The 23,784-nt window shown below is 45.0% G+C and overlaps 9 protein-coding genes across 9 annotated transcripts; 7 read left to right on the top strand and 2 right to left on the bottom strand.

The window, feature by feature from the left end:
* Positions 1-1,799: 1,799 nt before the first annotated feature.
* On the top strand, positions 1,800-2,657 carry EDB91DRAFT_1088425 (uncharacterized protein; the record flags this gene model as incomplete). Its single annotated transcript, XM_041316426.1, has 8 exons — positions 1,800-1,840; positions 1,910-1,923; positions 1,983-1,996; positions 2,172-2,204; positions 2,263-2,328; positions 2,387-2,452; positions 2,511-2,580; positions 2,635-2,657. The coding sequence occupies 8 exons, from the start codon at positions 1,800-1,802 to the stop codon at positions 2,655-2,657; spliced, it is 327 nt and encodes a 108-aa protein (XP_041169336.1).
* Positions 2,658-3,282: 625 nt separating this feature from the next.
* On the top strand, positions 3,283-4,612 carry EDB91DRAFT_1256484 (uncharacterized protein; the record flags this gene model as incomplete). The annotated part of the gene is made up of 6 exons (XM_041324168.1): positions 3,283-3,422; positions 3,476-3,606; positions 3,660-3,871; positions 3,921-4,097; positions 4,147-4,449; positions 4,511-4,612. The coding sequence occupies 6 exons, from the start codon at positions 3,283-3,285 to the stop codon at positions 4,610-4,612; spliced, it is 1,065 nt and encodes a 354-aa protein (XP_041169335.1).
* Positions 4,613-4,624: 12 nt separating this feature from the next.
* Positions 4,625-7,034, top strand: EDB91DRAFT_1240303 (uncharacterized protein; the record flags this gene model as incomplete). The annotated part of the gene is made up of 8 exons (XM_041321999.1): positions 4,625-4,651; positions 5,304-5,379; positions 5,410-5,900; positions 5,947-5,977; positions 6,050-6,128; positions 6,185-6,332; positions 6,401-6,546; positions 6,659-7,034. The coding sequence occupies 8 exons, from the start codon at positions 4,625-4,627 to the stop codon at positions 7,032-7,034; spliced, it is 1,374 nt and encodes a 457-aa protein (XP_041169334.1).
* A 244-nt stretch (positions 7,035-7,278) lies between these two features.
* On the top strand, positions 7,279-7,741 carry EDB91DRAFT_1026363 (uncharacterized protein; the record flags this gene model as incomplete). The annotated part of the gene is made up of 2 exons (XM_041312643.1): positions 7,279-7,394; positions 7,444-7,741. Coding segments are annotated over 2 exons (414 nt in total), but the record flags the coding sequence as incomplete, so codon positions are not given.
* A 24-nt stretch (positions 7,742-7,765) lies between these two features.
* On the top strand, positions 7,766-8,137 carry EDB91DRAFT_1064370 (uncharacterized protein; the record flags this gene model as incomplete). The annotated part of the gene is made up of 1 exon (XM_041314687.1): positions 7,766-8,137. One exon carries the CDS (start codon positions 7,766-7,768, stop codon positions 8,135-8,137), a length of 372 nt encoding a protein of 123 aa, XP_041169332.1.
* A 107-nt stretch (positions 8,138-8,244) lies between these two features.
* On the top strand, positions 8,245-8,496 carry EDB91DRAFT_1064375 (uncharacterized protein; the record flags this gene model as incomplete). Its single annotated transcript, XM_041314689.1, has 1 exon — positions 8,245-8,496. A coding segment is annotated over one exon (252 nt), but the record flags the coding sequence as incomplete, so codon positions are not given.
* Positions 8,497-11,049: 2,553 nt separating this feature from the next.
* Positions 11,050-13,894, bottom strand: EDB91DRAFT_1088422 (uncharacterized protein; the record flags this gene model as incomplete). Its single annotated transcript, XM_041316425.1, has 16 exons — positions 11,050-11,220; positions 11,312-11,335; positions 11,459-11,560; positions 11,619-11,869; positions 12,000-12,071; positions 12,105-12,200; positions 12,247-12,335; positions 12,398-12,422; positions 12,468-12,726; positions 12,778-12,850; positions 12,899-12,955; positions 13,016-13,118; positions 13,226-13,262; positions 13,586-13,648; positions 13,754-13,780; positions 13,829-13,894. 16 exons carry the CDS (start codon positions 13,892-13,894, stop codon positions 11,050-11,052), a joined length of 1,515 nt encoding a protein of 504 aa, XP_041169330.1.
* A 1,044-nt stretch (positions 13,895-14,938) lies between these two features.
* On the bottom strand, positions 14,939-18,342 carry EDB91DRAFT_1088421 (uncharacterized protein; the record flags this gene model as incomplete). The annotated part of the gene is made up of 14 exons (XM_041316424.1): positions 14,939-15,022; positions 15,074-15,109; positions 15,288-15,418; positions 15,632-15,686; positions 15,742-15,797; positions 15,848-16,648; positions 16,738-16,825; positions 16,876-16,974; positions 17,030-17,158; positions 17,219-17,289; positions 17,346-17,405; positions 17,699-17,774; positions 17,796-18,126; positions 18,176-18,342. 14 exons carry the CDS (start codon positions 18,340-18,342, stop codon positions 14,939-14,941), a joined length of 2,184 nt encoding a protein of 727 aa, XP_041169329.1.
* A 4,021-nt stretch (positions 18,343-22,363) lies between these two features.
* Positions 22,364-23,252, top strand: EDB91DRAFT_1088420 (uncharacterized protein; the record flags this gene model as incomplete). Its single annotated transcript, XM_041316423.1, has 4 exons — positions 22,364-22,521; positions 22,583-22,791; positions 22,843-22,902; positions 22,954-23,252. The coding sequence occupies 4 exons, from the start codon at positions 22,364-22,366 to the stop codon at positions 23,250-23,252; spliced, it is 726 nt and encodes a 241-aa protein (XP_041169328.1).
* Positions 23,253-23,784: the final 532 nt, after the last annotated feature.

Genomic DNA, 23,784 nt, shown 5'->3' with positions numbered 1-23,784 from the left:
AGCTGGTATTGTAGTTAGTATTAGCATAGAAATAGAATAAAGAAAACTCACATGACTTAAGAGACGCGTCAGCAAAAGAGACACGTGGACAAAAACAAACAAAAGACACTCATATGATCAAAGAGACGCGTTGACAAGAGAGAGAAGAGACTTAGACAAAAGAAACAAGTTGAAAAACCAACCAAACATGCACGTGACTTCCACCGGCAAAGTCCGACAACCAGTAGAATTGAGTGTGGGAACATTTGGTACAAACAACAACAAATCAACAAACAATACTTCAACCATCAACCTTGTTCCCACGGTTCGTCTTTCTCAACTTCAACCATGTTTCCACTTTGTCCCATAACCCATATATATTACACTATTACACCTTTCTTCCTTATCTTTTTGTACCTGTCCTTTGGCCACTTGCAGACTGCAGCTGCAAGTGTTCAAAGGCAGTGTTACATTGACTTTTTACCACTCTCAGTAAGTAATGTTAAGTCATATGATTTGTAGTACTGACTTGGTTTTATTTTATTTTGACAGCTGGCGCGCTATCAAGCTTTTGATAACGCGCCTTAAGGTCAGTCCTTTCTCTTGGTTCTTGATTGACTTTGTTTTAGTTCTTCTTGGCCAACCATGTCCCCAGGGACTGGCGCCTCTAACCCTTTGTTTTTTTAGTTCTTCCTGGCCAACCATGTCCCCAGGGACTGGCGCCTTTACTTTGGGATCTGGGGGTTGTGTTCCTGGCCTACCATGTCCCCAGGGACTGGCGCCTTGGACTTTGGGATCTGGGGGTTGTGTTCCTGGCCAACCATGTCCCCAGGGACTGGCGCCTTGGACTTTGGGATCTGGGGGATATGCTCTTGGCCAACCATGTCCCTAGGGACTGGCGCCTTTACTTTTGTCCAGTTTTTACACCTACTCACCTCTCTTTCAGATTTTCCGCCTGCCTTGTTAAGCCCCCTTATTTCTTCTTCTACAAATATACCGCACTAACTACATTTTTTTCTCTAGCTTTCTATGACACTTTCTTGCTCTGCGCCTGTCTGGTTGAGTGGGTTTTTTCTTTTCTTCTTTCAATCATACTCTACCACTAACCGCATTTCTTTCTCTAGCTTTCTATATCAGTTTTCCTTGGTTATGTTTCAAACTGGTAAGCGCCGGCTTAATATTCAATATCATAGTGACTTCCACTACATTAGATTATTAGTTACTGCGCATTTTTCTTATATTTTGTACTCTAGGGTGCAAGGCTTGGATGGAGAGGGCCCCTCCATCCTTGTCTTGCATCACTTACATTAGTCTTTTGTCTTTCTTTATTTTTGCCAACCTTGTACACTTTAGTGAAGCCATAGCGCAAATGTATTGCCCTTTATGGGTATTTTAATGTCATGTGATCCTTAATTTTTTGCCAAAAATAAATGTCATGTGATCGTGAGAGTGCACCTTGAAGGGTATCTTGAGATTATATCTGTCTAATGGCAACTGATACTGGGTGCATCATGGTCATTGTTGCGTTTTTCCTTCATCATCGCCTGGTATCCCAAAACATGAGCCCATGTCAGTACCACCACTATACAAACACTGTATAGTGATGGCGACTGATAGGGTGCATCATGGTCCTTGTTGCGTTTTTCCTATTGCCACTTATACACCCATTTTCGCCCTTCTCCATATCTCAGCATTGTCAGTAACGGTGAGTTTATTTACCAGGACTATCTATACCCTATGCTTCACTTACTGCATTATCATCCATATATTGCAGTGCTGTCAGTAACGGTGAGTTTATTTACCAGGACTATCTATACCCTATGCTTCACTTACTGCATTATCATCCATATATTGCAGCGCTGTCAGTAATGGTGAGTTTACTATCTATACCCTATGCTTCACTTACTGCATTATCATCCATATATTGCAGCACTGTCAGTAACGGTGAGTTTACTATCTATACCCTATGCTTCACTTACTGCATTATCATCCATATGTTGCAGCGCTGTCAGTAACGGTGAGTTTATTTACCAGGACTATCTATACCCTACAGCATCATTACTTGTTTCTCGAGGAAACTCAAGACATCGTATTTGGTAATGTTTTACAGTCAAAGATCAAGTCTTCTAACTGTCACTTTTAATTAGATTAAATCTTTCTTTTCACCTTCAATCACTCTACCTCTACACCAGCATACAATGCTTGTTGACCAAGACGCAAACAAGGTGAGTACATTATATTATATTTTGCTGCTATATATTGACACTTTCTACACTATCATAGGATATGGTTGTGTTCACCCTTGATGAGGAGCATGCTATGCTCGTCGACCCAGATGACTCAACAAATGTGAGTACATTATATTTTATTGTGCGGCTATATATTGACATTTTCTATACTATCATAGGATATGGTCATGTTCACCCTTGATGAGGAGCATACTATGCTCGTCAACCCAGATGACTCAACAAATGTGAGTACATTATATTTTATTTTGCGGCTATATATTGACATTTTCTACACTATCATAGGATATGGTCGTGTTCACCCTTGATGAGGAGCATGCTATGCTCGTCGACCCAGATGACTCAACAAATGCGAGTACATTATATTATATTTTGTGGCTATATAATGACACTTTCTACACTATCATAGGATATGGTCATCTTCACCCTTGATGAGGAGCATGTCATGAATATTGACGAGGATGAGATTATGGTATAGGAAGGCATTTGGAGAGATCATGGTATAGGAAGGCATTTGGATGTGAACAATGTAATGTACTAGTGCTATCATAGCTATCTTACCACCACTTCATTTTTTTCCCCATCTATCAGAGTGTAGTCCCCTAACATATTCCCTTTCTACATATCATCTGCTTCCCCTAACATATTCCCTTTCTACATATCATCTGCTCCTTCTACTGCGCTCGGTTTATAACCCATCTATCAGAGTGTAGTCCCTTAACATATTCCCTTTCTACATATCATCTGCTTCCCCTAACATATTCCCTTTCTACATATCATCTGCTTCTTCTATTGCGCTCGGTTTATAAACCCATCTATCAGGTCTACATATCATCTGCTCCTTCTATTCCGCACAGTGACTTTGATATTAGAAAGGTCCGGATGACAGCAGAGTACTGTAAACTTCATTAGCATCGCCAAGAGTTTGGGTGTTACCAAATATGCCTTAATTAGCGATAATTAGCCTAATCATGTTTATTTATAGACTCATTAATTACATCACAACTAAGTTTGAAGTTCGTGAGAACTTTGGTTCATTTTCTTTTTTACATCCACCATGGAAGAGAACCTGAAGAGCCAGGCATCTGAAGTAAGGGAAGCTCTGAGTAGCAGGATCAGCAAGATACTTGGGAATTCATCTGAAATGGGTGTCCTGAAAGATGGGCAAGTGGTAACTAAGCTGTTGCATAAAGCCAGGTATCTATGGTGGATCATCAATTTTAGCTGAATTCTAATTGATTAATCTTTAGAATGAGAATATCAGTGCACCTCCAGATTTGCTTGGCAACGCTGGATCACACTACATTTACCGATACATCAATTTCGGAATATGAAATTGATCGGGCCGCACTAACTATTGCCCATGCAATAGTCAATCCCAGTGAGTGTCCCCAAATATTTTTAACTGTCATGAATTCTAAAGCAGAAGTATAGTCAATGTTGATTGGGATGTGGATCGATACGCTGACAGGGTCAACTTGTCTCAACCAAATCGGGACGGGTCAGCAACCTCTGAACCAGAAAGGCTCAAGAAGTACTTCCCTGAGGCAGTGCTTGGCAAAATTTCAACTCCGGCCACCCTTGTGGACAGGCATGGCAGAATCTTGATGGTTTACCTGCCCAATATTTTGTCACCTTCTCGTCTAGTACGTTTCTGGATGGGGATTTTCCCTCAGCGGCTGATTGATTAATTAGGATTACATTAACAATGCCACCTCAAGCTTACGGGATTCTCTTCTTGACACCCTGCCGCCCATTTCAGATCAAAAGAAAAGTTGGCGAGATGATGGCTTTGTGCTGCCAGAGGGAGGGGGCGAATTTGGGGCTGGTAGGATTACTGTGTCTCCTGCATATTTCATGCAAAGACAAGAGGTATTGTATTTTCAGTGCTGAATTTTCCTAGTTCTCACCTGGTGATTAGCGATTGATAGATCCTCTGGTAACGTCCGAGTCTTACAACTCAAAGAAGGTCCAACAATGGCTAGGTGCCTTGACAACTTCAGAACTTCTATGGAACTCCATTACTGCAGCAGTGGCACCAGACCTTTTTGAATCAGGCTCCTCTGCATTTTCCAAGGTTGTCAAGGAAGTTCAGAGGCGAAAAAAGAATTCGGCTCCGGTGGATTCTTGGCCCTCTATCTTTTCAGGGTTGGAAATCATTGCCAACCGAACAACCTTCAGCCACAGAGATCCTGGTGGATCTCCTTCACTTTTTGATCTTCTAGTCAGTTTAGGTTGAAACCATCATGCAACTCTTTCTTTGGCTGATGTCCATGCAGAGCTAGACTATTCCCCTGGTGCAATGGTCTACATCGCCGGTAGGGTACTGGAGCACTCTGTGGGTCCTTGGATTAATGGAGAAAGAATTGTGGTTGCCCATTTTATGAAGGATGCTGTGCATGATAGAGTTAAAGTGCCAAGGCCAAGTTTTCCTTTGCAGAAGAACTTTTTGGAGTTGGTAGGGAGGAAACCCAAACCCGCGGGTCGGAGAGCCAATAAATTACAAATATAGTTAGGATAGGAACAGGACTGTTTTGGGGTGTGTGGGCAGTGGTGGTGGTGGTGGTGGACTGCCTGGATAATGCCAATGTTCTTGTTGTTTTGTCCCCTTTGACAGACTCTCGATTTCATGAGCTCACAAATCACACCGAGGAATAGAAAAAGGGTCAGAGTCCAGCCATCTTCATCTGGAACTGGCCCATCAAAGAGAAACAGAGGGGCTTATAAATATGCATATATCCCTTCAAAAACTCGGAGGGGAAAAGATTCGTGGAAAGAAGCTAATGCTTCATTTGTCTATGAGGACTCTGATAGTGAGATAGAAGTGGCTTCACCATCAAAACAAATCAGGCACCACCATATTGAAGATCATATACCACTGGAATACAACCGAGAGGCTCATGGTGATTTTTGGATGGGAGGCTTGGATGGTATGAAAAGAAAAACAAAAGTGAGTTCATTGAATTTTAAAGTCTCAAGTTTTTAAAAAAAAATCATGTGCAGGCCCAAAATGATTTCCTTTGAGATTATTTGCCTTGGTGTACTGAATATCTTTCAGTGTTATTGGACTTAGAGCAGCTGGTCAACAACGGGAAATGCAATGATTGTGGAGAAGGAGAGGGGTTGATCCGGTGTTTGTCTTGCTCAGGAACACGTGCTTGGTGTCCTTCTTGTGTTCTTAAAGCTCATCAACACAACCCCTTCCACAACCTTCAACTCTGGAATGGCAGGTTCTACGAGACTACTACCCTGCAGGCTCAAGGTTATATAATGTATCTTGGCCATGGGGGGGAACCTTGCCCCAATCTCTCACATCAGCCGGACCCATCTCCCTGGGAAGATCTCGGGTCCATGGAAGATGTATTTGCACAGGAGGAGGGGGATACGATTAATGACACGCAGTTAGGAGTATCTAACCTGGTCATTGTGCACTCTACTGGTGTTTACTCACACAGTGTATCATGGTGCCAGTGTCCTGGAGCTGAGAAGGCACATCATCTCGATCTCATGAAAGCAATGTTATTTCCTGCCAGTCTCACTTGCCCTCAATCTGCTTTCACATTCGATGTCCTGGATAACTTCCTCATAGACGCTTTGGAGTGCAAGACTTCAGCCATGAGTTTCTATCAAAAGCTCCGTCGGTTCACAAACAATGCATTCCCTGATAAAATACCGGTGAGTAATTTTATATGATTGTGTGCCCTGCTGATAGGATAAAAAGGACCAATACCGTGAGCTTATGCGAGTGTCATGTATATGGCGGGATTTGGTCAATAGAAAAAGGTTCGGGTTTGGACATGACATGGAATGATCCCCTGGTCCAGGGGATTTAGCCCTTTATTGCCCAGCATGTCCACAACCTGGAATCAACTTGCCAACGTCTTGGAGATATGACTATGAAGAGTAAGCTGACTCATAACTATTGCAGTAGTATGTCACTCATTATTGGTCTGTGGTAGGTGGTTAGTTATGCGAAGATATGTGGTCGATGGAAATTTCATAGCACAACATATGAAAATGAAAATTCCGGAAGACAATGTTTCTCTAGCAGATGGAAAGGGTTACATGGTAACAGAGGGACCTTATCAAGCTCACATCCACGATTCTGTAGAAGAGAGAGAGGCAAGTGATGATTTTGAATGATAGGTTCCTCCCGACTTGTAATATTTTTGAAGAAATCCACTTGTAGCAATCATCGGGCAGTGAATGCAACAAACATCCAAAGAAGCAACCTTAGAGCTACAGGGGTTGGGGCAACAGCATGTGCTAGGCATGGATGCTTTGTTCCTCATGCAGTGGTGGACTTCCAAAAGGGAGAGCGGTCTGTGATCGTTTTGTTGTTTCAGACAATGGACTGACCCTGTAGTCAGGCACATGAACATGGACTATTCCATTTGCAATGCAGTTAAATATACACCCGAACCTATTGGCAGAACGCTCATCATCTATGATGTTGCATGTCAGTGGAGTATTCACTTTGCTGAACGGGTGGACCAGAGCTATCATCTGTCCCTTCCCGAGGGGACCAAAATATTACCTGCAGTTGGCAAGTTTCATTTGAGCGCACATAAGCTTCAATACTTTCCTAGGTTCAGCCTGAATTTTATGACCGGAGCCAGGCATATTGATGGGGAAATATTGGAGACGCTCTGGGCTCCTTTCAACAAGATTTCCCCTACTGCAAGATCCATGTCTTTGGCTCACCGAAAGGAAGTATTGGATGACCATATGCGGGATTCCAATTGGAAGAAGCTGGTTGGCATTGGCAAGTCCAATTTATTCTGGTTTCTGTTACTTCACCTGACATAAACTTGGCAAAAGTCAAGTCATTACTCAAAAAGTATTGTCATGCCCTACAGGGTATTAGTGACACTCAGGGTCCATATGAGGAATTAACCAGATCACTTGACTTGGATGATGTTCAGGAGTGGAAAAAGGCAGCCGAAAAAGCGGCTCAGGACTGTGGAGAGCTTCTTGACATCTATCAGCTTAAAATGGACAAAGGTAGGTCTTGTATGGTGGACGTTGATTTTGCCCTGATAGAAAATAATTTAAAGCACCCTCTATGGCTGAAATACGTCTCAGATTGACTGAAAATGAACTATCTGCTAATGGTAGGACTGGGTCTGTTGCATGGTTGATCGAGGGTATAAATATAGAAAATTCTCAGTAAGGTATTCTGACTTTCAGATTGGATTGACTTAAATTGTGTTACTAGAGATGCCTTGAGATTGTCTATAAGGCAGCTGCCCCAGGATCCGACTGCTTCCCAGAGAACCGGGATTGAAGAAAAACGGCAAAAGCTCATGGCACAGATTATTAAGTTCCATGAGGCTGTAGAGGTCATGACTAATGGTATGGAATTGAAGGGAGGTGAAGGAGCACCACTGGACAACCCTGAACTGTGCCTGGAGGAGGCTGACATATCCAATATGGAAGATCCAGAGGAAGAGGACATTTTGGACTTTGACGGTAATATTGACTCACCTGCCGAAGTCACCGAGATTTGGATGCCATCACGGGCAGCCTCTGGTCACATCATGGATGATGTTGTCTTGGCATTACGTCAAGAAGAACTCGAGCTTCGAAAGGGTCAAGCAAACGACTGCCTGGAAAAGCTTCGTCAAGCCCTGGGTGATAGATCAGTCGTCTTTCGGGAGAAAATACACTCCAACAAATCGGTCCATCACCAGGGCACTAGATCTAAAAAGGAACTCCAAACGATAACTCTCTCCATCAACAGACATGCAAGAGGTTACAGCCGGGCAAGGGCTGCAATGCTCCGCCTAGGGGCTGACTCTGATACAGTGGCAGTGTATCAACCCCTAAAGCCTCAGGACCTAGTGGTGAGCAAAGAAGTCACAGAAGAAAACAGGCATGGGCAGGGTTCAGATAAATTGGCTTGGTTTTGAAGGATCAACAATACAGAGGACAGTCAGAAGAATGTATGGATGAATGAGTGTAAGTTTTATTGTGATCTGTTTTTTATCAAGTGAATTACCTTATTTCCCCATTTCCAGTTTATTGTGTGAATTGGTTGAAAGCTAAAGCACGGTATGACTGTTGGTCAGAAGAACTGAAATTGGTACAACATGAAATGTTTTGGACCATATCCTGGTTTCGGACACAGGAGGAGAGGTGGAGAGTTCGGGCAGATGAAAGCATCAAGAATGGGAATAGGGCATATGCTGAGAGGCAGGCATCTATGTGGGCAGAATTTTCGGCTCAGGGCCTCAAGAATTTTGAAGGAAAATTACTTATAACAAGTTGATAGTTCACGAGTTGATATGCTAATGTAATGTTGATCTTCCTGACTTGAAAAAAGTGTGATGTGAGTATTCAGAATGTAAACAGATTCTGGCCTAGTGGCCTGCCCAGCTCTGCAGTATGTGGGCCGTGGCCGGCCGGCCTACAAATGAATTCTTGCTGGGCCAGCCCCTCCTTACAGGCTGCAGGAAGGGGCTGGCCACTATCATGTGGGCATCTGGCCCAGCAGGCCTGTCCATTTCTGTAGTATGTGGTATGTGGCCGGCCGGCCAGGAATGAATTCTTGGCCGGCCAGCCTCCCTTTGCAGCATGCGTAGAGGGGCCGGCCGTGGGCTTTGGGCATCTGGCCCAGTGGCCTGCCCACCCCTGCAGTATGTGGAGAGTGGCCGGCCGGCCTGGCAGAGAATTCTTGCTTGTAGGGCCAGCCTCCATTTGCAACCTGCAGGCCATGGCCGGCCGACATGATTTGGGCATCTAGCCCAGTATAGGAAGTAGAACTTGACTTAGTGTGGTTAGGTGTGATGATAAGGGGTACTCCATAAATGTTGTTAGAAAATGAGTGTATAACCCACTGGAGCTTTACTGAGTGGTTGGGTCAGAATGGCAAGGAGGTATACTCTATACATTAATTGTAAGGGCACAGGTGCCAGTCTCCAACTCTCCTGCTTGGTCAATTCTGTTGCCAGATAAAAGACAAAAGTATTGAGAAAGTATGTCCCAAGAGTCTACAAATTGACTCTAGCACATGCAATTCTGACAGAATCCTTATGTATGTTGTATTGAGGTTCACCCCAACATAATACAAAGTGCCATATTTGTGTTTTGAAGAAAATCGAAGTGGATCTTGTCCCATGGCCAACTTATTGGTGCTGGAGGCTAGTTTTGTGGTTGGCTCTAAAGGTCAGATCACCACATAAAGTTCTGGAATGCAGTATGCAGGAGTAAATAGATGTGTCATAAGCTATAAATTAAGCACACAACACACCCACTCCAATAAATATCTCTTCAAATGTACTCAAATTTGCTTCAAAATGACAACTTTAAAATCCATGAATGAATGCTATTGTCAAATCTGTTAAGTGTCCTAATATTTACTCACATGTATGCCAGCAGTATGTCCCTCCATGCAGACCATAAAAGGAAGTAAGAATTCATTCCTAGGCTGGCCGGCCACCTCCCACATACTGCTGGGGTGGGCAGGCCACTGGGTCAGATGCCCAAAGCATGTCGGCTGGCCTGGACCTGCGGGTCGAAAATGGGGGCTGGCCCAGCAAGAATTCATTCCTAGGCCGGCCGGCCACATGCCACATACTACAGAAATGGACAGGCCTGCTGGGCCAGATGCCCACATGATAGCGGCCGACCCCTTCCCACAGACTGTAAGGGGGGGCTGGCCCAGCAAGAATTCATTCGTAGGCCGGCCGGCTACATACCACATACTACAGAAATGGACAGGCCTGCTGGGCCAGATGCTCACATGATGGCGGCCGGCCCCTTCCTGCAGACCGTAAGGGGGCACTGGCCTACTCAGCCAGATATGAGAAGCAAGCCGGCCGGTCCCTTCCCACAGGCTGCTACTGTGGGCTGGCCCTGTGAGCAACAATTGTTCCCTAGGCCGGCCGACACCCTGCCACATATTGCAGAGGCAGGCTGGCCTACTGTGGCAGAAACCAGCAGCACAGCGGCCAGCCACCCCATACAGCCTGCATGACCAGGCCTACCCACATGTCAACCACAGCCTGGATATGTATATAGGTAGTGCCTGCAAGGGTCTGCATCACTGGCCTACACAGATACTGCAGAGATATCATTCTGTATATAGGACACCGGCCTGCACAGGCTCTGCATGACTGGCCTATACAGGCAGTGCATTGGCTGGCCGGTGTCCTGTACACCTGGTTTTGCAGGTCAATGTACATGTCCTATCAACAGGTTATGCAGTACATATGACTGAAGGGTCTGAGAATTTACCCACAATCTCAGTCAGCCAAATTTTGACGGGAGAATCAATCATCAGCATTGGGAATACACTCGCAGCAAAGTGATTTCTGTCCGGAATAGAATAGGATGATTCTACATCAGCCAAAGCAGTCGGGGGATCATTTACCATCATGAGGTCCATGGAGACTGCAAATGCATACCCAATAATCCCAACAACTAGAAATTGTTGAATGAATTTGCAAATAAGGGATCTCTGCCTTCAGAATGAGATATGTATATGACTTGCTGACTGGGAGTTGCAGAGAAAGAAGCGTGACATATCCGTATTGTCACGCACTCGCCTGCCATGTTAGGGCAATATGTTCAAGTAACATTTTCAAAAAGGTCGACCACCCGTAGCCGTACAAGCAATCAGAATGCAGGCATACAAGTGCGAATGTAATTAGGGTACGTAGAAATGGAGAGTTTCCGCCTTATGTAGATTGGTTGCACGCTACAAAAAAATAGTGACACTAGTAGCTATGCCGCATTTATGGCTTACGTGGGTAGTAATAACTTGTCCAAATTGTGTCGCTCATTGTCGTGCTCTAACTTTCAGGACATCAACAATTCCTCATCACCGGATCAGTCCAGGACCAAGACTAGCGACCGCCAATGGAATTACAAGGCCCATCCCTACAATGAGGCTTAGCCCGCATGCAATCCTTGCGGACAAGGGTAGCCCGTATTCAACTGTGAAAATGCCTGCGAGAAATCTAACGATGGAGAAAACCAAACTGTAGTATCCCTGTGAGTGACCCCAGTGGTTGTGATTAAAAGTTGAGTTGCCTCATGAGATACAAGTAACTTGGTATACTTGCAAGGATCACAAGACTTACCATCCTCCCTTGCAGGTAATGCGCCTATTCATTTATTCATGTCAGGCTCAGCAGGCATAAATATGAAGATAACCAAACCGCAAAGTCGAGTGATCTCATTCTGTGCCCAAAGTATTGTGCTATTGTGCATGTGATAATGCAGCTGACACTGAAAATGAAGGAGATGGAGCACAGCATCTTTGTAGCAAGTTGTGAGCCTAAAATTGGGATGGCAAGGATGCTGGCATTGACCGCCATGATGACACTTGCCTGTTAGAACAGATTAAGTGGTAAGTGTTCTCATTTGGGTCTACAACATAGCACTTACTACGGTAGTTTGAGCTTTGGCCTGGGCGCTGAAATTGTCCATGAAGTTCCTCATGTCCACCCTGTTGATGAGACCATCAACATAAATATTTCTGATGTGTCTGAGCATTATTGTTGGAATGTAAAGCATAGTGAATGCAATGCTAGTCACGAAAGGAGAGGTTTCCAGGTCTGTGCGCCTTTCGCCCAGTGAATGTGTTCGCATCAAGTGAGCTTTGGGTTGACCATGGTGGTTCAGGTATTTGTGATGACCTTCTTGACAACTCAATCAACGACGTCTGATATAAGAAAGTGGTATCATATGGAGTACATGCAATAACTTGCCTGTTGGGAAGTAAAGAGATAAGTTTATAACCGCTCGTTTTTTCTAGGGCTCACGCACTGCAGATTGTGATACCCTGCTCCTTCATGGTCCCATCAGGTTCTGCAAGTTCTTCTGATCTTTGGTCATCGACTTGAAAATGCAGATTCAGGCCAAGGTGCGTACCGGCGATGGCTAGCTCAGCAACCATTTCCTTCATTTGGTCCAAAGTCCAGAATATTGAAGCCACAGTAGATTGTTCCAATGCTAATGCTTCTGTTTCTTGCTCAGGTCATCTGATCCGGTGCTACAATGTCAAAGAACTTACCAATGCGGTACCAGTTCAATTGAATCCGCAAAGCTCTCACTTCCGAGACACGTATTTTGATCCCGCATGGAAAGTATTCAACATGTTTCCTTGACAAGCAATGAGAAATGTTTAGATTGGGCCAGGATGACGTCCTTAGTTAATCGCTCACCAAAATTGGGCTTCAAGTTCGAGTCCTGCATAATTAATGTCAAGAAACGAAGCACAAAAAAGTCATGTACTTTTGTGATTCCAGTGCCATACCGCCGTACATTCTTGGAAAAGAAAGTAGCCATCCAGCAGTTCTAGCCAGGTAATGATGTGTTTCTCTGGGACCACATAATAATATGGATAGATCTCCTCCCCTCCCACCAACACCAGCTCAACGATCAGCAACCATTCTTGTCCATTTAATTTGGTCCTTGATACGTCGATCCAAGACTCGAGCCTGTGGACCTGTTCATCTGAACAAGTCCTGATGTTCATTTCGGTGTATGTTTTCTATGATTTCAGAAAGTGAGATGTAATGCCAAGATACCAGCTGGTACTCACCATTTTTGCATTGTAGCTATATGTAGCTCCCAATGGGTGAATGAACTCTTCCCAACCATCACGCCCTTCAAGCCTATCGATGCTACAGTTAAATCAGCACTGTTAGAAACGAATAACAAACCCAATGATAGGGTTGGTTTTCATCGTCAGCACATTATAGTCATGACCTAGAGATTGCCTACATTCGTTGTTTGAATCAAGTCAGTACTCAGTGGATAAGGTCATGATGCATGCTCACAGAAATGATTTGGTGTACCACCGAAGCTGCGTTGGCCAGATAGGGACACCGCGCTTAAGCAACTCTGTCACCTGCTGGTTAATGTGGGTCTTGCATGTCGGACCTGAGCATACAGCTTCAACATGATTCGCGATTGGTTTGAATGTACCATTGTGGCGATGTTCAGGACACCTGCTGGTTCACACGATGATGAATTTTTTTGATATGTACTTATCATAATTGCCCCCGGGCTGCTAGGGAACCAACCCTGAGCCACAGATATAATTAGCACGCGCACGCCTCAATATCATGCAGGATATAGTACAGCATTGCAGATAGCATGGCACTGCAGTATATATGCATATGTAGTCAATCGGGTATTTTATTGATGTGCTGTATGTACTATGTAGAAGGAGGAACCAGACGAGGCTAGGATGGACTTTAATGTATATAGTGCTGGTCCGTAGTAAGTTGAATATCATGATACAGTGGTAGATGTGATGAAATCATAGTACAATGGTGAGTTACTCAAATCTATAGCTAGAAGTGTTCTTGAGTGACGCTTAGAGTTAAATAAAAATCACAACACACCTGAAACGCTGATTCGCTTTGTTTATGGTGCGTAGGATTCAATCTTTGATCGCTGCAGTCAGACTGTGCAAGGGTGTCATGGGCGATACCATGGCCGCTGTGACTGATTCGACTCACTGGACACGTTAGGTAAAGCTGCTGGCTGTAGCATTAGCCTACCGGACTTACTGATGCCATCCAGATCTCTATTTGAGTCTGTTGTTTAAATTTAGCTACTTACAATCAATGATGACGATGGCTTACCATAACTTGGTTTCCGCTGTTCATGAGAAGCGGTCCCATTGAAGCAGTTTGCATTGTATGAGCCATGTTTGAAATGTATGATGTATATCAGATATGGTCAGAAAAGGGCTTTCTTGCCGTAAGATCACCCGGAGGCAATTGTGACTTGTGTGATTGGATGGTTGTTGGTTTGGTATATCAAATTACAATGTTGAGCGAATGCAACAAACAATGACAAACTATGCACATTGAAATATTATTATTATTAATATTCTCTTCCTACGTTTCACCTACAAGTGTTAGACCGAGGCCATCTGGCCCGCATGCGAGAGCTTCTGCTCCTGAAATTCGGGACCAACGTGATGCGCAGTAAAGGCCTTCTGGCCGTTGATTGAGGGTCTCCTCGCTTAATACACCAGGATGTGGGTTGAGGCCATCTGACCCTGTATGAGGTTCTCCTCTTAGATCTCATGTCCAACTTTGCGTGGTTAGGCCTTCTGACCCTTGAGCTGAGGATCTCCCTGCTCCTATCTTCACCAGTTCATGTGTTGAGGCCATCTGGCCCACATGCAAGAGCTTCTGCTCTTAAAACTCATGATCAACGTGATGCGCAATAAAGGCCTTCTGGTTGTCGAGTTGAAGATCTCCTTGCTCAGGATTGATGCCATCAGGCCTTGTGTGAGGTTCTGCCCTTAGATCTGATGTTCAATATGTGGTCAGGCCTTCTGGTCCTCGAGCTGAGGATCTTCTCACTCCCATCTACATCAGTTCGTGTGTTGAGCTCATCTGGCCCGCATGCAAGAGCTTCTGCTCTTGAAACTCATGACCAACATGACACATGGTAAAGGCCTTCTGGTTGTCAAATTGAGGATCTCACTCTGTACACAAGGATGTGGGTTAAGGTCATCTGTAATGCCCTGCAGGGCTTCTGCTCTTGAGTCTTATGTTCAACTTTGCGTGGTTATGCCTTCTCAAAATCTCGCGTTGCATATTAACCATATTCTACATCAAAGTACATCATCAAAGCATGAATCATCCACCTACTGCCAAATTCTTTGTGAATGCAAAGATGTGAATACCATATTAGGAAGACTGGAACCATTGACAACCACCTGGATGATATGTGTAAGATCACTCAGACGTTTTGGTCGCCTCTTTTGTGGGCACGTCTTCGGACAGAGGTTTTTTGTGTCCATCGGAAACACATTCACGGCGCTGAACATGTATATGAATCATCACTAAGCTAAGAGTCATGGGGACACTAACCTTAAGAAAGGTTACATCTTGATTGCCTCTGTGAACCTGGAAAACTGGGTTGGGTTGGCATACATCCATGTGAGTGCGAGCATAATGTCATGAAACACAATATTCAGGTCACAGCCTGGCTTTTTTGGCGTGCGCCAATTATGAAATGTATAGAATATCTGATAGAGCAATACGGGATTTGTTATTGCAATAAGCAACAATGAAGAAAACTTACAATGGTTAGTAATGTCCCCACTACACCCTTCTGTAATAGACCATTGGGCCCTCGGATTTCTTCAGGAAAGAGGTCTGCGATTCTCCCGTCGCAATTGCCCTTGCACAAGCCGTTCATCGGTTGAAAAAGGGCTATCCAAAGAAGTTCTTTGAATAATTGGAGCTCCACAATTTCTGTAATAGCCTGCTGAACCTACATCATAATGAGTCATGAAGTCGAATGGTGTGGTGTTGAGTTTCTTACTCTTTCTCAATGAGTTGACAAGAGAAGTGTAAAAAAATAATCAACTCTCGCGTTCTGCTCCTCCATCGTGGAACCTGAAAATCCCGTGGGTGTTAATATACAGGCCCAGATGGCTTTATGCATCTCTGAAGTTCTGTTCTCGATGTGATTACAGAACTGCCCACAATGCTTAGGAGTGAGCAAAGGCCCATACAAAGCAAGAAAAGCGTACAGTTAGACGAAGCGTGTTCCATCTAACAGGTGAGGTTTCCTGACCCTTCACGATCACTGACCATACTCTTAGATAGTGACATGTAGAAATAAAAGAAGGCGCTCACCCAGTTTGTCTTCCAGATATTGTAACGTGGTGCAATCAAGATCTATTGCCATGAGCAAGCAAGTGCTAATCAGCTGCCTTCCTGCTAGTTCGGAAAGATTGAATGGGTTTGCTACTCCGACCCATAGAGAACCAAGGTAAAGGCACTTTGTCAAGAATAATACGTGATTCCAGAGGTATTTTCCCAGTGCAGCGGAAATAGCCACCCAGAGGTCAGATTCCAACTTGACATCCACACCTTTCCAGATCAACGCCTGGTGAAACACCGCCTGTGGAAGCTGTTCAGCAAGGATGTCATTGGTATCGAAGTAAACCATCAGATCCTCGACGGAACCAGCTGGCGCAGCAGTAACGAGTGGGTGATCACTTGAGTTCTTGGTGTAGCCGTTAAACGAGGTAATGGATGGATAATATGATGTGTATACAGACTGTTCGTTAATCGACGGAGGGGCGAAAGATATATGAGGAAGAGGTGCTGCCTCAATGGCAGCGAGAGGGGCAAATGGCATGGGTCCATAAGGAAACACTTTGTCAGTCGAAGGAAGGACTGAAGCCTGTGACATGTGCGGATGAGGAGCTGCCTCGGCAGCAACGAGGGGGGCAGGTGCCATGGGTTCATAAGGAAATACTTCGTCAGTTGAAGGAAGGGCTGGGGCCTGTGACACATGCGGAAGAGGTGCTGTGGCAGCGAGAGGGGCAGGTAGTATGGATCCATCAGGAACCACTTCATCAAGTTCAGTCGAAGGAAGGTGTGATATGTGCAGAACAGGTGCAGGTGGCAAGTATCCATAGGGAAACGGTGCTGCATTGAATATGATTGAATGGTGCAACAACAATGTGACCAATGAATGGGCAAAATCAATCCGCAACACATTGTGATGAAAGCAATACACATGGGCCACAAGGCACTGCCAAGCCCTCTGAAGTTTGGGCTGCAAAATGCGGTGTTCACATTCCGAAGAAAATCACCATCACCAGCCTATGTTCATCCTTTCAAATATGAAACTTCTGAAGCAATGGAACTCTCACCTCTTTTTCAAATACAGTGTGAAATACTACATCCCCCTGCTGCACGATGGCCAACACCCCTACAGTTGGCAAAACAAGGTCTGGTGCAAACTCTGCGCACTACAAACCAACATGATGAGATGAGATGAGATGACTGATTTTGCAATTTACTCACGTAAAGTGGCGAAATCTGTCGGTAGATGTGCGCAAGATATCCTACGAGGAAAAGGTGCTCGGCAAATCCAACGAACGGCTGCTGAGATAGCAAGTTAGAGGAAAACGACGGGTGATAAACGAGAACAAACTGTAGTATTCTGGAGTAAAATCATCAGCGAACAATACACAAATAGTAGAGTCTACATACAGGTAGCTGGACAAGCCTGAAGGCCTGCTTCCGTTTTGACAAGTACACATAAATCGGAGCAGGGGGAAGAGCTATTCTCAGTCAAGTTATCAATGAGATAGCATTGATTCGTATCGTGTTAACTCACCCTGCATGGTGATCAAAGAACTTGGAGGCGGCACAAAATTGGAGGGACCAATAAATGAAACTGTGATAATAAATAGCTATATGGTAGGGATGCTAACCCATTACTTGCAATAGCCAGCGATTGGCGAAGGTCAGGAATCATCGAATCATGGCCAGTGGTGATGGCTAGGGATTGAGCATCCTGTGGCCAGTGGTGATGGTCAGGGATCGGTAAATTGGCCACCAGAAATGAGTAATTGGCTGCTGTAAACAAGTGAATTGACTGCCGGAAATGAGTGAATAGATTTCTAGGAACAAGTGCATTGGTCGTCAGTAATATGTAAACTGCTCACCAGTAATTAATATGTCATTCACCAATGGGGCTTGCAAGAAGCAACCGCAAGTCATATTGGTGCCCAGTGCCGTCAGATGGGGTATACAGTATGTTACACTAATTTTCATAGTCAAACACATAGTCAGTGAACATCTCGTCTAGTGCCTCAACGAGTGACTCCGAGCTGCCATTTTGTTCCTGCTCAAAGAAATCCAGTTCTTCGACTCCAACGTGATCTTCCTCTTTGTCCCCTTCATCCTCATTGTCAGCAGGAGCTTGCCGGTTAGAGGTCTCCATGAGGGTTTCGTCCCTTTCTGAATGTTCGCTTGACTGTGGTGTGGTCTGTGGGACAGGGTGAGGTGCCTCTTGTGCCGAACAAGGGCATTCTGGGATTTGAGCCTCATGAGAGTACACATGCCCTACTCCAAGGCCGTAATGGAAGTGCATGATGGTGTCTCGATCGACAAAGCTATGCAATTGTATCAGTAAGTATAGCCAAAATGAGTAGGAATACTTACCTGTTAACGTAATACTCGTGCCAGTCATGTTCATCTCCTGCAACAGTGGAAATCCCGCATTCACTGGGATTGCACTGACCCTGCAAGAATGCCAGTATGATATGACATGCCCTGAGAACGACTGCTGGATCCACAAAACCGAATGCATGCCGATTTGCCAGAGGCATGAAATGAACACGACCTAATCTGCCTGTTCCTCATGAGTGACTTTGGGAAGATTTATACCATCGAACGAAAAGAAATTCTAATTGGCGGATTCGTACATGTTCCCTACACGAACAACATTAACATGGTGTATGCCAAGGACTTTGGCATAATGGTAGTGGCCCTCATCGTTGTGATCGTCATGATGTTTGAGTAACATGATGTTGCAATGAGGCGTCTTGGGATTTATGACATCTTGAGCCCTTCGAACATCATAGGTGGTATAGTTAAATCGTGAAAGGTTGTGGTGATATATTCAGTTTCGCTTGAAGAGAATCGAGTCATGATCTTGGTCAAGACTGGCCAATTTCTCCCCTGGCTTGAGTCGATCTAGAATATGGTCTTTCAATCGAGGCAGGAAGTCCTGAGACACATCTCAGAACGAGGATGATCAAATAAGATATTGCTCACCTTCATAGTGGGATCTTTCGCATGGCTGCAGAGGTAGTGGCCAATCTCATCATAAATCTTCTCGCTTCGACCAATGTGATGGTGTAGTTGGGGATCACTCGCTGTTTCGTTCACCTTTGTACGATGGGCTGAATGTTGTTGCCGTTGCTTGATGTGGCATAGACGCGTTTGACGACACTCGATCTGAGTCAGCTGGCTAACAAATGTCCTTCAATTAGTGCGATGGTATCTGCCTTTCGGCATACAATGCTCTAATTCTCCCTGATAGAAATTGAGGTATGGCAGGGGCGAGCAGCGCAATACAACTTACTGGTTCAGTGCTATATGAATCCATTGTTCCAAAGCGATGGATGCAGGCCACGTAATCCCCAAGTGCATGAAACTTGTAAGTTTGAAAATTGAATGGCTTACTCCTCCGTGACTGCTCCAGACTTGCAGGCTCTTTCCCTTTGGCGTTAGCACCTGCTCTAGGTTGTGGAGCCACAGTCCCTCGCACAGCATCATTCGCCTTGCCTTTCCCTGCCCACTTAGCTGCCTCCTTTGCCTGTCAGCAAGACCGCACGTCGGCTTTGCGGTCGAGTTCCTGGGTGTGGTATGCAGTGCACACTTTCATCTTGAACTTACGAAACTGTTTGCCCAGATCAGTTGTTTGTTGGTCAAGTATATCTAAAGTCAGGTCTGAATGCATATGGAGCTTCGCAAGTCCGTGCCAGTGTGCCATGGTGAACAGGAGATCCAAAACGATTTTGTTGTGATCGCCGGGGAGAAGGCCATCAAAGACCGGGATAGAACACTTTCATAAAATTAGTCCACGAAGACCTATGTCAATTGTTTTGGAGACATACTTGTAAGAGATCTTCGAAGTTTTGTACTGCCATGTTCAACATTTCGGAAGTGTTTGCAGAGAATCGCCTAATGGTTGCTGGTCCAAATGGGGGCACCTGCCTGAACCTGTAAAGTTCATGGATTTTTAGCCAACCCAGCCATCATCAGATAAATATTAGGCAGACCTCTTGTCAAGCTCATGGATGAGGTCCTTATTCAGGGTGCAAAGAATTCTCAATAAGTGAACTAAAAGCATGCGCCATACCCCAAGCTCAAACTCGTGTAGAAGATTGACAATGAGCGCAACGAACACATCAAATCCAAATGGACCAAGGTGGTCCGAGAACGCGTTCTAATCAAGAATTAACAAAAGCAAGAAAAGAAACTGATGGTCTACTCATGGATGTTGGTACCCATGAATTAGGCTTGAGCAGGGACTCAACAGCCATACTGTCTACACCATAGTTCTTCTCGTAGATAAACCCGTGTGCTGTAGCAACCAGCTGACTCCTTGAGGCATCGGAGCGTGCAAGAGTTGTATGTTGTTGCCTATCACGACTCATTCCTAGATTGTGAACTTGTTCCGTTGGTATAAGACATCGTGGACAAGGACAGCCTCCCAGCTGCCGGATCACCGCAATAAGAACCCTGGTTTTTGTGAGTTGAGATATCTTACAGATAATGTTGACTCACTTCTCAGGATAGTCAGCAGAATAGGTAAATATTCGCGGGTAAAACCTGTGTTTGACGCCATCACAACATGGAATCACAATCCCATGTTCATACGCCTCTAAAAACTCAGGATCAAGCAAAACACTCCATTGAGCTTGGAATAATTCACGGTGGCAATGTGTTGTGCATTCGCAGCCAACTCCTTTGCCTTGGGTGTAAGTACCTGCGAAGTCTTTGAACGAGTCCAGAAGCTGCCAGGAAGCTTCAATACAGAGTTGGAGAATGCATCATGATGACCATCATACCTTTTGAAAGTACACTACATGATTACCCAGATTGCAGGATGGTTTACACCGGCAGTACTTTGATTCGTTCCCAAAGTACATGTATACCGGCCATAGTTTCATATTACCGAAAGTTGTCAAATAGGTAGCATCTGACCAGAACATGAGTGCGACGACCACATGGGGTAAATCACATGCTGGCTCTCTAGGAGACTCCTGCAGTTCGCGGTGCACATCCAAAAAGGCTGGTGATGTGTATAACTCACCCTGAATATTCACTTCATGTAGAAGATGCGGGGCGCTCCATCACAGCTGATAAGGCTCATAATGGGAGAGTTCATTGTCCTGAGCATTTGAGAGCTTTTCCTGAATAACAGAAATGAGAGGTCAATGGTAAAGATCTGCTGCAATGTAAGGTCGAGCCCCCGGCTGAGCTGTGGTCCGGGAAAAAGGAACGTCGGTCGTCACTTGCGTTTTGAGCCAACCTGCATCATCATCCTCCCATTCGTCTCTTTCTTCATTCAGAACGCTCACTCCCAATTGCGAGTTGATCTTGTTCCACTGCGTACTTCGCACATCGTCAGGATCGAAATTTGGACGTCCAATGATGTCGATCAGTTCCTTAAAGCTTTGATGGGACTTCTGCACACTGCCGTTCCAGTACCAATGACCGAGCTCAAAAGAGGATTGGTTGGGGTATGGATGAAACAAAATATTGTGGGGCTCTGCGGGGATATCTGGTTCTTCTGGAGTAACAGCTGGGATAGAACTGATATCTCGGAGAGTTACAACCTCTTCCAGGTCGTGAGAGGGGGGAGCCGATGAGAAGAACTGGTGCACTAGGCCAAAAAAATTCCTTGCTGTGTGGAAAGGAGGAGCTCAGAACGATGTAGGAGGCATAGTAGACATATTGCTGGAATTTGCAGGTAGGTTCAACTCAGGTTGTTGGGCAGTACGACTGGGGGGAACACTCGGGGGAGGCTCCAGAAGTACATCATCATGCTGTCTATAGCGCAGCAGCATGAGGATGCCAACACGTCAGCTCCTCTGCTGCGCCAGCAATAACCTCTCTTCATCCATTTCCATGGACACCGTGCCGAGAACGATATCAGGTGCTGAATCGGATCCATTGTGTGATGAAGGACCTGCACACGATACTTCCTGCATCGCTGACGGGGTTGAGACATTGGAAGACTCTGCATTAAATGTCTTGCCAGATGACGACAATGGTACTCATAGAGGGTGAGTCAGAGTACTCGAGAATTGCCTATCACTGTTATTAGCCACTCGGGAATGTTTTACAGAGCCTAGGAGATCTTTTGCTCTGGACAACGCAGAGAACAAGTGTTTCTTGCCTTTCACACACGAGCGCTGATGTTTGGTGTAAGTGCTCTCCTGTGTAAACTCCTGAGCACAGGTGCATCTGAAAGGGCTTGGACCTGATGCTGAATCTACCAGGTCCATGAAGAGCTATGGAATGTTGGAATGACGATAAGCTATGCTCAATGCCCAAAGATCGGATGAAATAACTCACCACTTTCAGCAACATAGAACATATAGGTAACTGTAAATTTCCACAGTTAAACAGGCTTATCAGCCGCCAGCGCCAGTGGCCAGCGGGATTACCTGAATTGCCATTGCAGTGCCAAGTTCACAAGCCAAGACTTGAAGAACCTCTGGCGGCAAGGCTGGCGCACTTTATAACGCCAAGAAAGGCTAGACGAGTCAGTGGTTAAAAGCCTCAGATTCATTAATGAAGGGGAGAGAATGAATCCCTGTACTAAGTAACCAAATGGAACCGCCATCATCACCCTCTTCTACCATCACTAACCCACCCTGCGATCATGAAACTGCTCAAAGGTTAGCAAAATTGATTGCGGAAGCTATGACTTGCTGCTTCGCCCTCCTACACTATGACAGTGTCTCAAAATTGATGGTTGAATGGTGTTGGTCAGCTGCCACTTGGACGTTGTGCGAATCCTAAGGAATGACACTGCTCCAAAAAACATAGGCCTGCTGATGGTGAGGGAAGGAAGATTCCACCGTCCGACCTAGAGAAGTACCACAAAGAATATGATATTAGATACCCATGCTGCCTATGTGCTGATGGCGGTGGAAGAGGTGCATATGTAGAGGCGGCAGTGTACCATTGGTGGAATACTACCACGAGGAAGACTTATTGGATTGCGAGATGTGCCTCTAATAGGTGCGGATACCAAGGTTAGCTTCATTCTTCATATTCAAGAGGATCAAATACTGATGGTCACCTAGTAAAGATAGACAAGTACTTCCAACTGGCACCTATGGCCACCTTCCAGTACTGGCGAAGAGGTATGAACACACTTCGTTGTAATACTACTTTTTCATTGATGTGTGATAAAGAACACCAAATCCCACCTGTTCAACTCGAGTGGACATTCTGGGAGCAAACAAAGTTGTTGAACAAGCTCGACTCATCTGTTGGTGATGGGATTGCTGCAAAGGAGTTTTGTGTTTTGTTTAAACGCTGCAAAATGCAAGCAAGTAGGAGTGAGACCAGCAATGAACCACCATGTCTGTTCAGGCCGGGTGCAAATGCGACGAGGACGATCATTATTGCTTTGACCGATGTCAGTGACATGACGTCATGCAATGTGTTACTTACCTACTGGATATTCGCATACACTTTCATGTCCACATAACCTTGACATGCCAATAAGTTTCAGTCCAACACCGCCCACTTTTGAACTCGGCAAGAAAAGAACTTTCCATCACATGAGGTCAGATTGGTGCGCTCATACTAAGTGAGCAACCTATGGTGGCTGTGTTGAGATGATTCATTAAATGTGTTGACACATTCCTGCCTTTTCCCTGCTGGTGTCTGCCTAAGGCGGATTGGTGTAAGATAAGAAATGCTACAATTATGAATGATATAATATACCCATCCAGCCGGAAGTAAGTATAAGACTTCTTGCAGAAGGCTTCAATAAAATTGAGAGTTCATGTGCAGTGTGAAACAATGATGCATCTTTCCTGGGTGCACTATACTAAGTCCCCCCTCACTGTAGGATGTCTATAGGACTTCTATGGTTGATTATATGATGTCCAGGACAGTATATTTTGCCTCCTCCCCTCTCTTGGCCCTATTTCCTCCCTCAGAACACCTCCCAGCACCTTAGGTGATTTTATTTCGCATTTTTACTTCATGGGAATTTTCTTGCAGTTGATTGGAGT

Source organism: Suillus paluster (genome assembly GCF_016628075.1).
Source record: "Suillus paluster strain FC165 chromosome Unknown EDB91scaffold_195, whole genome shotgun sequence".
Taxonomy (NCBI): Eukaryota; Fungi; Basidiomycota; class Agaricomycetes; order Boletales; family Suillaceae; genus Suillus; species Suillus paluster.
This window is presented reverse-complemented; position numbering and strand designations above follow the sequence as displayed.